Genomic DNA, 12925 nt, shown 5'->3' with positions numbered 1-12925 from the left:
AATCGAAACAATACTCGGATGGACACGAAAATTTCTCGTGAGATTAACTCGTTTTTTTTCTTTTCACATTTTTCTTTCTTCTTTCTTTTTTTATTTCCCTTCCACTAACAACTCGCACCCCGTCGTATAAAATAGAAAATATATATCGAGAAATCAAATGATGTTATCCGACTGGTTTAAACGAAGCAATTGCTAGGGAAATGAGATAAAAATGGATATGGATAGATAGACAGAGAGAGAGAGAGAGAGAGAGAGAGAGAGAAAGAGAGAGAGAGAGAATGAGAAGATAGTTTAGAATCGTTTCTTAACACAGAGAATACGAGGTTTTCCCGCGATCACCTTGATTTAATTAAGTTGTAGAAGAGACAGTTGTTGGATTTGGAGATGTGGGCCAAGGAGAAAGATGCACGGGGAAAGCAGAAATGCAGGAATAAAACGAGTTGCATAGAACATGCTAGCGAGCTCGAACGACTAACGTCGTTGGGGCGTTCTTCAAAAGAGACGACGCGTTTGTAGTACTTTCGGCAATCTTTGTCGATTAGCTCGTTTCTATCCTCTCTCTTCTTCCATCTCACTTTCTTCTTAACCCTTTCATCCCTCTCTTCTCTGTCATACGCTCACTCGTTCTCAGAGTTTCACTCTAAAGTTAAAATTAGAAAGAGAAAGAAAAAGGAGAGACGAACGAACGAACGAACGAACGAACGAACGAACGAACGAACGTCGTCGTCGTCGTCGTCGTCGTCGTCGTTTGGCGTCGGCGTCGTCGTTGTCGTCGTCATGGTCGTTTTGTCGTCGTTCCATTTTCCGGAATATTTTCGACGATACTCTTTCAGCAATCTCTCCTCCGTCACGATAAATTTTCCTTCGTCACGACCATCGCTGTTAACATCCTTCTCTCGTACCCGTTTAAATATTTTCACCCTTCGTTCACGAAATCGTTTATCCATTTAATATCAAAATTTTCATATATATATATATATATATATATATATATATATATATACATATAATCAATAATAGTCTGTATATGTGTGTGTGTATATATATATATGAATAATCCTCGTATATTATTTAAATAACGTGGTTTCTATATAAAGCTTATTTAGTTCATCTTAAAATTTTTCAGATTTGCATTTTTTTTTTTTCATTATATATATACATTTCTTTTATTATTATATTAGTTAGTTAGTTCGTAAACGATTAAAATATGCATTTTGTTTTATTTCTTCCAAAACATTTATCCGTTATGTGCGATGAAATTTATGTTTAGTTTGTAATTTTTATACATATAAATGTTCATATATATATACAAGTATGTATACATATATATATATATATATATTTTATAACATTTGTTTTATGGCTCGTATGTTATCTTATACGAATTACTTGAATTAGATAAAAATTTAATCCCCGTTTGTTGCGTCAATGTTTCCTTCGTATGATTCAAAAAACAATAATAAAACAACAACAACAAAAAAAAGAGAAAAGAAAAAAGGAAATAAAAAAGAAGACTTAATACAATTTAAACAAAAAATTTCTAACCTAATCCAATTTTATTCCGTTAGATATGAGTATAACGCGATTTATATAACACGGCATTTCTATAGAACGTGAATAACTGCGTTATACGAGGGTTATCTGTGCATACACACAATCAAACACACATTCACATCCCTCTTGCCACATACATACATATACACACGCACACACGAATGTATGTTATTTCTCCGACAAGAACTTTACACCAGATATTCCCCAATCTAATCTTCTTATAAACGGATAACCATATTCACCATTTTGCTATCAATATCGATCGACCGATCGTTAACAAGCATTTGATTTTTCTTTTTTATTTTTTTTTCAAGAGAGAGAGAGAAAGAGAGAGAGAGAGAGAGAGAGAGAGAGAGAGAGAGAGAGAGAGAGAGAGAGAGAGAGAGAGAGAGAGAGAGAGAGAGGAAAAAACCTCGTCCTACTTTTCCAATCGTCTATTTCTCTCTCCTACATCCTATAAATTAAAATTAATTAACGAGAAATGTTAACTCCTTCAAATCGAGAAAGAAAAACTTTCGAAGCATTTGCAATGTTTCAAATCGTATGAAATGTTACCGTAAGATAATAATTTGTGGTATTTTATTAAAAGATTAAAAACGTAGAAGGAGTAAAAGAGAAAACAAAAAGTAAAAAAGAAAAGGAAAGAAAAGAAAAGAAAAGAAAAGAAAAGAAAGCAAAAGAGACCGAAAAGGTAGTTCTAAACAGGACGTGATATCAAGGCCACGAAAAGAACATACACACGTACATACATAACCACTCACCTATACATATACATTCACAAACACAGAAGTATATAATACGTATATATGCATATACATATATATACGTATGCTCGTGAGCGACACTAAAAATAATACGCAACGATTTAGCAGACTCGGGAAGGTTAAAAAGCTGTTCAAGCTCGCGACCTTGTAAATTTACGAGAATCGTGCTTGCTAATGGTGTAGTGGTAGTGATAGCAGCAGCAGTAGTAGTAGTAGTAGTAGTAGTAGTAGTAGTAGTAGTAGTAATAGTAGTAATAGTAGTAGTAGTAGTGGTAGTGTTGGTGGTGCTGGTGGTGATGATGATGATGGTGTTGGTGTTAGTAATGGTGGAGGTAGTGTCGGTGGTGGTGGTTAGAATATACGTCGATCGATAAAAAGCCGACTGCCGTTTCTTGTACGCTGCAGAAACGCGGAATACGGCTTGATACTAAATGCTACTACGACCTATGGGAAAAGAAGGAACCGAGTGTGTTTTTATTTTCTTTGTTTTCTTTTTCTTTCATGTATAACTACTATATACCTAACCTTCTTTTCGAACCCTCCATCCTTTCGCATTATTTTCTTTGTTCTTTTTACCCTTCGCTAACGAGATACGTAAAATCTTTTTCTCTTTCTATATATCTGTTTATCTATCTATCTATCTATCTATCTATCTATCTATCTATCTATCTATCTATCTATCTATTGATCTCTTTTTCCTTTCTCTTTTTCTTTCTGGAAAAACAAACTGTTTGGACTCCTTCTATGGTCTATGTAAAACGAATTCCTCCACCCTCTTTCTCTCTTTTTCTCTCTTCCTTTCTTTCTCTCTGTCTTTCTCTTTTTCTCCCTTCTTCTCCCTCTCTCTCTTTCTCTTTTTCTCTTATCCTCCCTCAACCACGAAACTTCCTGGCAACGAAAACTACCACCTTCGCTCGACGGAATCGGATATTGGAATGTTGCCGATAAATCATACATCTCTCTCGTGTATCACTTACGTTCCTTTATTCTCCAACTGTATGTATTGTAGATTTGTTTCACGATAAGAAAAAAGATGAAACAATTTCGATTTACTTCGATGAAAGAAAAAGAAAATGTATGTATGTATGTATTTACGTATGTATGTATATATGTATATATCGATGATATTTACTTTAGATTATTAACGATCGAGAAGTATGTTATATGTTTCTCTCGATTTTTAAAAAAATTATTATTATTATTATTATTATTATTATTATCTCGTTGAACTAAATCTTAAGAAACAAAAAGGACGGCTCTTTTTTAATGATCATACGAGATATAATCATGACATATTTTATATATATATACATATTCTTTTTTTTAAATCATTTTACTCACCTTCGCACGCTTCGTATATTTGAGATAACGATAGTGATGATTGTCATAGTTGAAATCACGTGGAGTAAGAGTGAAGTCATGATTGCGACCTATTTTTCCCATGAGCGATTTTTGTCGCTGCGTTTGCGTTTTCTTCGTATGCGCCCGTAAATCTGTTCCTGTGAAAAATGTAAGAAAAAAATATATTCATATCTATATTTATATTTATATCTATATCTATATCTATATTCATATCTGCATCTATATCGACATTTATATTTACATTTACATCTATATCTATCTCTCTCTTTCTCTCTTTCTATATATATATATATAAACATATATTTTTTTATATAATATATATTATATAGTTAGTTAATTAGTTATAGTTAATATATATATATATAAACATTCATATGTATATATATATACACATATATACACACATGCATATATATATATATATGAGAAAAATATTCGTGTAACCTCGTTAAATGCACTTTTCTAAATATGCGAGCGAGCAAGCAAGCTTGCGAACGAACGAACGAACGAACGAACGAACGAACTAGCGGAAATATGGAACACTGATTGCGACTCGACGAAGCGAAATTTCATTTATTCTCGGTTCCCGATGAAAGTACTTGATTCGTTCGACGTACCAGCATCTGGATCATGAATACTGATAAATCGTACGTTAAAAGAAAAAAGATAGAAAACTGTGGATGTGCTGAGGGATGACGAGGGGTATGGAGATGAGAGGAGCGGGGGAAGGATGGGGTGGGGGTGGCGATGAAGAGGGAACGAAAGGACAGACAGAAAGAGAGAGAGAGAGAGAGAGAGAGAGAGAAAGAGATCGCAGTGAAACAAGCAAGTTTCTTTTTTCTTTTTTTATTTCCATTCTCTGTTTTTAATAAACAAACAAACAGAAAAAAAAGGAATTTGCAATCTTTTCAATCTTCCACTGACTGACTTTTCGTTCGAATTGGTTTTAATTACCCATGAATCTTCCTAAATGAATGAAAAGAACCGAACCGTTTTTATCCTTCTTCTTCTTCTTCAATCTTTTTTCGAGTTAAAAAATTACAAAGAAAAGAAAAAATAAAGGGAGAGATTTTTCGAATCGATATATGTATGAAAAGTAAAAAAAAAAAAAAAAAGAAGAAAAACAGAGGAAAGATCGCCGATAAAAAGATTTTCATAATAATTAATGAAACATTATTAATCAATCGAAACTGATAGTTGCACGTCCATATCTATGTAGAAGAAAAAACATATTTTTTCTTAAAAAAAAAAAAAAAGAAAAGAAAAGAAAAAAATTGGATCGATCGATTCGATGCGACTCGACACGATTCGATTTCATTCGACTCGATATATACGTGTCATACGAGACAAATCTTTATTAATCGTTAATACCGCGAAACGAGGCCAGTGACAACTCATTAACCGCCGTGCAAATAAATCCCGTTAAAATTAGCATTCGCTTTTCGAAAATAGCAGGAAGCCTGTGGCAACACTCTCGATGCAGTGATTTTTAAACAAACCCCGTAGCCCCGTAAATACACAGAGAGGGAGAGAGAGAGAGAGAGAGAGAGAGAGAAAGAGAGAGATAGAGGTTGAGAGAGACTCGCTCGAAAATTAGCTTTGCTTGATAAAATTCAATCGTGTCTACCTTCCTCTTTCTCCTCCTCTTCCTCCCTCTCTCCTTCCTCTTCTACCCCTTTCTCTCGTACAGCTCTTTTTAACAAACTTTATCGTGACAAAACTCATCCAAATGTGAAAATCGTTGGTCGAAAATCGTGACTTTATATTTATCAGAGGTATTCGACAGGAATTATTGAATAAATTCAAAAGAAAAAAGCAAAAAGAAATAAAAAATAAAAAATAAAAAAAAAGAAATAAAAGAGAATACGAATTGTCCAACGAGAGAGAGAGAGAGAGAGAGAGAGAGAGAATTATTGAATAAATTTAATAGAAAAAAAATTGGCAAAAAAAAAAAAGGAAATGAGAATGATAATTATTAAATAAGTTTAAAAATACGAATATGCGTAAATGTTAAATTGTGTGAAAAAAAAATATGTGAAAATATTAGATTGGAATGAGAATAATTAAATAAATTTCAAGGTACAAATAAATTTATAAAAAGTACAATCGTTAAAGATGAATGTAACTATTGAAAGAAAGAAAGTGACTTATCTTGTGAAATAAATGATAATGTTCGAGGTATCGTCTAAAAGAATCAAATGAACGTTTCCTTTTATGACATTTTTTAGATTATTATTAATAATAATAAAAAGATAAAAAAAGAAAAACCGGATATTATATAATTATCTGCTACAAGAGAACGTAAATAAGTAAGTAACTGAATAAGCAAATAAGTAGACATTTTCTAGGAAATATGAAAACGTCAAACGGTGGGAAATTCAAATGATTAAAATATATTTTTCGACAAGACTGAGAGAAATGACTAAGGGAATAAAATATTATTCTCACGTATCTCCAACTAATTCGTTTTGTATACGTAAGAATATATTTATATATATACATAGGTATATATATATATCTATAGTTTTATAGTCAAAGAAGGAATCTAAAACGAGTTAGCTGGTTTGCTACAATGAATATTATATTTACTTTATGCAAGCGTCATCACAGATTCAAATAAAGCATTCTTGCATTATTTAGGACAAACAGGGAAGGAAGTTATAGTTGGTATCATCTATGACGATATACAAACACACACACAAGTATATATATATATAAAGTGTTGTATATATATTTTTTATATTATATATATATATATATATATATATATATATATATATATACATACAGAAAATATGTATATAGGAGCACGGAAGGATATAATAAATCGTGCAATAAATCCTTCGTTCGTTCGTTCACTTATTTGCTTGCTTGCTTGCTTGCTTGCTCGCTCGTATACTTGCATACTCGCATACTCGCTACTCGCATACTTCGCGCATGGGATAAGCGCAGTCTCATATGAAATCCAATTACACGTATTTTGCATGGCCACTTGATGGCACCGACGCAAGCGGCATTATGCTCTGCACGACGTTGCTCATTATGCAAATATCATGCTTGTTTACGATACACACCAAAGATGATACGTACGATTAGACATTTACACGAAAAGGAAAAAGAAAACAAAAAAAAAAAGAAATTGATAGTAATAAGTCTTGAAAATTGATAGTAAAAAATTCGTTGTACGGGTTTATGTACCTTTTCGTAATTAATTTTTTCGATCGTACGTACTTCGGATTACCATATCCAATTATTTTTTACATTAAAATTATTCCTTTGACAAATAAAAAATTCGATAAGTAATTTCAACAAAAATCAACCAAGAAAAATTAGGAAATGACACTTCATTCGTTACTTCTTTAAACGTATTGTATTCATTTATGTTCTCTAATATTGCAAATAAGCTTTGTATTTAACATTACATATCCATCTGTGCACGTTATAAATTAATAAAATGAAAGAACTTTACAAATTTATACAGTTTATAAAATGAATTTTTTGATTTCTAATAATAATAATCACTAGGAAAATTTTAATTGTATGAAAGCAGACTTTTTCAGATAACATCGTTCTAATAATCATTATTTTAAAATATACCAAATCAAACTGACATTTGTTATTTTTTTATGTTAAATATAAATATATATAAATAAATATATATATATATATTTATATATACACACATATAAAATAGACAGAACTTCGTTTCGGTAGATCGAATAATTCGGTCTGGCTCGTTCGTTAATGGCGAAAGTTGCAAATCATGGGATTTTATCGGCTGCATTTTCTCCCTGTCAACGAAGTGAAATAATATTTCCAACATGCGTTATTCTTTTCCGAGCCGTTAATCACGAAGATTATCATCGAATGTTCCCATTAATTTCCGACGATGATTTTTCATGATTTTACTTCAGGGTTACCTACGTTTACATTTGTATGTACGTATGTACTTATGTATGTATATATGTATATATATATATATATATATGTAAGTATGTATGTGTGTATGTATGTATATCTGTTTGTCTGCATGTGTACGTGTGTGTACTCAATGACGACGCCAACGACAACGTCGTGACCCTTCTCTTGATTTAATCGGTTGTTGCATTGGTCTCTGTATTTGTACGTAATACACATATATACAAACATACGTTAGAGTACGTACGTACGTACGTACGTACGTACCAAAGCGTATTGTAGGCGTGACACCGACGGTTATTGTTCTAACGGGTTGCTATGAATATTCATGCAAATCAGCATATCGTCAGATGCATAGGGAAATGTGAACAGATGTAAATACGATCCTTCGACGTTAGCTTGGGATTAACTATAGCTGGCTAGTTATGAATTCTTCGATCTTTATTTATCATTTAACACTTATTATTACGAATAATACTAGCGTTATTCTTCGAAACTTTTATTTTTTTTTATTTTTTATTATTATTATTATTATTATTACTATCTTTTTTTTTTTAGTATTTTTCTTTATGATATCTTTTTTTTTCACTTTTTTATTATCTTTTTTATTTTTCGTTTTTTTTTTCATGTTAGAGATTCGTTATTTAATGTCGAATTTTTAATGGATTAATTTTACTTATAGATACAATGATATTTTTAAACGATCAACGCGTAAGGAAATCGTCAAATCAATTATGGAGATATTTTTTAGAGAAGGTATGAAACATTGAGAAAAATAATTACTGTTGGATTTTGAAGAAAGCGTTTCTATAAATAATTAACGTAAGCAGAAAAGAAAATCATTAAAATAATTCTCTAAGAAACGTTTATTCGAAACAATTAACGTCTACGTAAAGGAAAATCATTAAAATAATTTTTAAGAGAACGTTTCCTACTACGAACAATTAACGTTTGCGAGAAGGAAAGAATTTTCGAGTAAATATGATACTCTAAATAATCAAAGGCAAAGAAAGAAAAGAAAAATCATAAAGGTAATGTACGAGCAAATGATCTTTCAGAAAATCAACATAAACACAAAGGATTATCATTGAAACATTAAAGAGAATGCTCAGAAGAATATTATGAAATAATTTCCGTGCGAAATAATTTTATCAAAATAATTTCCGAGCCAACTACCCTCAGAGGGATTGACGTAAACATAAAAAAAAAAGAAAGAATGAAGAAGAAAATTATCAGAACAGTGCGTCGAAACAAATATATATATATATATATATATATATATATGTACCAAAAAAAAGGAAAATAAAAAAATCATCGAAACAATGTGTTCAAGCGAATCACCCTTCAAAAAAATCAACGTCGACGTGCACGAAAAAAGAAATAAATAAAATAAAAAAGAGAAAAGAAACTAAAATCAAAATCAGCAAAAAAGATATCTCTCTATCTATGTATAATATATGACAGATAAAAAAGAAAAAAAAAAAAAAAAGAAAAAGAAAAAAGAAAAGTAAAGAAACATGAACAAAAGAAAAAAAGAGAAAGAGGAGAAAGAAAGGTTGAAAAACAAAAAACAAAAAACAAAAAAAGAAAAAAAGAAAAAGAAGATATCACAAACTCAACGTATAAAGCTCATAGCAATTTTTCGTCCCGGCTATTAAATTAAAACCGAGTTGACAGGAATGTTACGAGTACGAAATAGCCTCGGAAGTGCTCACCTTTGCACGGACAGAAGCCTTTGCAGGCAATGTGGACGGAGGTGTGGTGAATGCAATTGTGGTACTCCAAACGACACGGCGAGCTGTACGTACGATTGTCGCTTCCGCAGAGGAACGTCGGTTTCACCACGGGACATTCCTGGCACCTGCGAAAAGAAGAAAGAAAAGTTATTAAGTCGACTTGTCCTTTTATTTCAACGACAAAATGTCCGTGTTTTCGGCCGAAAATAAAGAAAATAAAGAAAGGGAAGAAGAACGAGAACAAGAAAAAGAAAAAGAAAATAAAGCGAAGGACGCAAATCTTACTTAATCGATCATTTTCTTTTCAGAAAAAAGAAGAAAAAGAAGACAAAACGAAAGACACGAATGTTACTTAATCGATCAATTTTTGTTTTTTTTTTTTCAAAGAAGAAGAAAAAGAAGAAGGAAAGAAATGAAGGACGCAAATCTCATTTAATCGATCATTTTTCTTTTCTCCTCTTCAAAGTAAAATCTTTCTTTTTTCTTTCAATCTGGAAACGAAAGATTGATCTAATTTAATCGTTGACTGTTGATATGTAACTAAACGTCGTACGAGAATCACCGTTCTAAATACGTTTTGGTTTACAACAAAATACAAAGAAGAAAAAGAAAGAAAGGAAAGAAAAGAAGAAGAATCACGTTTTTCGCGACATTAAAACGTTTCACAAACCAACCATTATTACTCTCATACCCTTTTTTAAAATAAGCATTATTTCACAAGAATATTTCATATTTCGTAAGATATTTCACAACAATAAAAGAACGATTATTAATAACGAAAAATATTTTTTTCGTTAAAGAGCAAATACGACGAACTGGAACACTTGGAAACGAAAGAAAAGAGGAGAAGGGAGTTTGAAGAGCAAGAGAAGAAAAAAGAGAAAAGAAAAAAAGGGGGAGAGGAAGAGGAGTGGAAAAAAATAGGACAACGTACTGTGTGTATCGCGTGAAATCGCATTATGCCGTTGTCGAGGCAAGAATTTTCGGATTTTAGAACGTTGCGGTTAGTTCCTGCGGATTGCTCGTAGTAACTTTTCTAATTTCAAAAGTACGCGCGCGAATGCGCTAATTCAAACCACTACCTTCCGACCTTCTTCCCTCTCTCTCTCTCTCTCTCTCTCTCTCTCTCTCTCTTTCTGTCTCTTTCTCTTTCTCTCTCTCTTGCTTCCTCTTCTTCTACTCTCTTTTCGTTGCTGCAACTGCCAAAAGCATCGGCTCTCCGTCGAAAATTCTTCGAACGGAAGTCGCGTAATTAAGGGAGACTTGTAGGGTGTAAAGAGAGAGAAAGAGAGAGAAAGAGAGAAAAAAGAGAGAGAGAGAGAAAGAAAGAGAGAGAGAGAGAAAAGGGTTGCACGGTATACTAATTGACGGTCGCATAAAACCGAGAAGAATTTTAATATCGCTCGAATAAAAAAGTTTTCACTTGTTAGCTACGTACTTATGTATATATACATATACATACATACATACGTATATATATGTGTATATACATGCATACGTATATTCATATATACGTATGTATATGTATATATATGAAATATAATATGTGATGCACCATTTCTAACATTCGAACTATTCATCGAAATTCCACTCGTGTTTGAAAAATTACAGATGATGAATGAACAGTTCTTATTTTTGCCAAGTATTTTTTATTTGAATGTGGAGAGAGAGAGAGAGAGAGAAAGATAAAGAGAGAAGGCAAGTAACGTGATCAGCGTTCAAACGAGAGTAATTCTTATAAAGATCGTACGAGGTGACGCGTAATAATTGATTAACTTTCTCTCTCTCTTCTCTCTCTCTCTCTCTCTCTCTCTCTCTCTCTCTCTCTCTCTGTCTTTCTCTTCAATAGTGTTTATCGAATGGCAAAGAGTTGCATAAAAAATGTTATATATATATATATATATATTCTCTTAGAAATTTGTAAAAGAAAAGATAATAGATAATATAATATTAGATAATATAAAGTATTTTAGTACATATGCGTATACACATTTCTAATTACCCAATTATAAATAGATTTCGATTATAAATAAAAAGAAATTATTTCTTTCACGTTATACACGTACAACCATATGTATAACCAATTTTTATATTACAATCTTAACTATTACTTTGAAAATACAAATAATAAAATATAAATAACCCATACGTTTTCATATGAAATCCTCGAAACCCTCGAAATCCTCGAAATAGAAATTTTATTGACTGGAATAAAAGAAAAGAAAAAAGAAGAAGAAAGAACGAAAGAACGAAACAAACAAACAAACAAAGTAAATAAATAAGTAAGAAGGAACAAATAAAGTGTACATTTAGGGTTTGTTAGCTGAAGGAAAGAAAGTACGAAAATCTTTTCCAACAGATGTGCCAAAATCGGACAAACTTCTGAACGTTATCATCAAGGACGATATTTCACGTTCACGTCCATTCTGACGATCATCGCTTCGACGTGGTCGTTTTTAACGAACGTGTCTCATTAAGCAAGCTCGTCCCTTTGCTCGTTCCCTTCGATCGTTTGGGGTTGGATGAAAAAGACGAATGAAGATAGTACGACTCGATGATGGCTTACCTTTCTTGTTACTTTCCTTTTCTCTTTTTTTCTCTTTCTTTCTCTTTCCATTAAGGATTTCAATTGTGAGAATGAATCCTTTAAGGGCAAATGTACGACTAGTAATTTCGTGGTGGCACCTTAAAATGGATAAACCAAGAAGACTGCTAGAGACCTAGCTAGGCTAGTTTAGAGAAGCTAGGTGAGCTAGCTAGCTAGCTAGCTAGCTAGGTAGGTAGATAGGAGGCTAGCTAGCTCAGCTCGCGACCTAACTCTACGTACTTACTAGGACGTAGACGTTAAATTAACTTAATTACCATGCTGCTATGTTTTAACTAATTACGCGTTTGCTAGATACCACAAATTCTCGAAGGAAACCGTCTCTTACCCCTCCATTGTGGTCGAACGTGCTACAAACCTGCCATTTGAAATCGAAGTAGGTAGTACCTAGCTTTAGTTGTATTTTCAAGCAAGTCTGAGAGAGAGAGAGAGAGGAAGAGATAGAGATAGGTACGAAGGAAAGAGATAGAGATAGAAATAGAATGAATAATACAAAACAGATGCTTTCAAATCAACCTTCGATATTTTATATATATATATATATATATATATATATATATATATATATATCAAATAAAAATTGAAGAAATATCTTTCGAATAGAACATTTAAGAAAAGTGTTACATAGATATACTTTAATAGATAAATTCTGAAAGTGATAAAAAAAAAAGAAAGAAGGAAAAGAAAGAAGATAAAATCTCGAAGGAGATTCGATTTATTCCTTTCTCTATGCGTGTTATTTCTCTATTATCGGATAGATAGGAACGTATTTCGTAAATTTGATATAGTAAATGAATGCGTTTAAGAGAAAAGTAAAATCGAAGGCACGGTATATTAAAGTATCTATAGTAAATATTTCATTTGTTGGTGGGCGAACCTGTATTGAATGAGATCAAGAAGCCAGACTTGGATGAGAGATCTTATTCATTTTAATCGTATTATTATTTCTTTACTGAAGGCTCAGATTTCTCGAGGATTAGTTTCAC

General features: G+C 32.1%; 1 protein-coding gene across 1 annotated transcript in view; it reads right to left on the bottom strand.

Annotated features, from left to right (window-relative positions):
* Positions 1 to 12925, bottom strand: part of LOC127067904 (proteoglycan Cow) — a 141434-nt gene that overhangs the window by 12535 nt on the left and 115974 nt on the right. The window contains exons 5-6 of the mRNA XM_051003324.1: positions 9314 to 9459; positions 3660 to 3817 (exon numbers count right to left, since the gene is read on the bottom strand). Of these exons, the coding sequence (XP_050859281.1) occupies positions 3660 to 3817; positions 9314 to 9459 (304 nt within the window). The remainder of the gene's footprint in view (positions 1 to 3659; positions 3818 to 9313; positions 9460 to 12925) is intronic.

The sequence above is a fragment of the Vespula vulgaris genome, chromosome 12, assembly GCF_905475345.1.
Source record: "Vespula vulgaris chromosome 12, iyVesVulg1.1, whole genome shotgun sequence".
Classification (NCBI taxonomy): Eukaryota; Metazoa; Arthropoda; class Insecta; order Hymenoptera; family Vespidae; genus Vespula; species Vespula vulgaris.
Note: the sequence above shows the minus strand (reverse complement) of the source record. Positions and strands in the feature narration are given on the sequence as shown.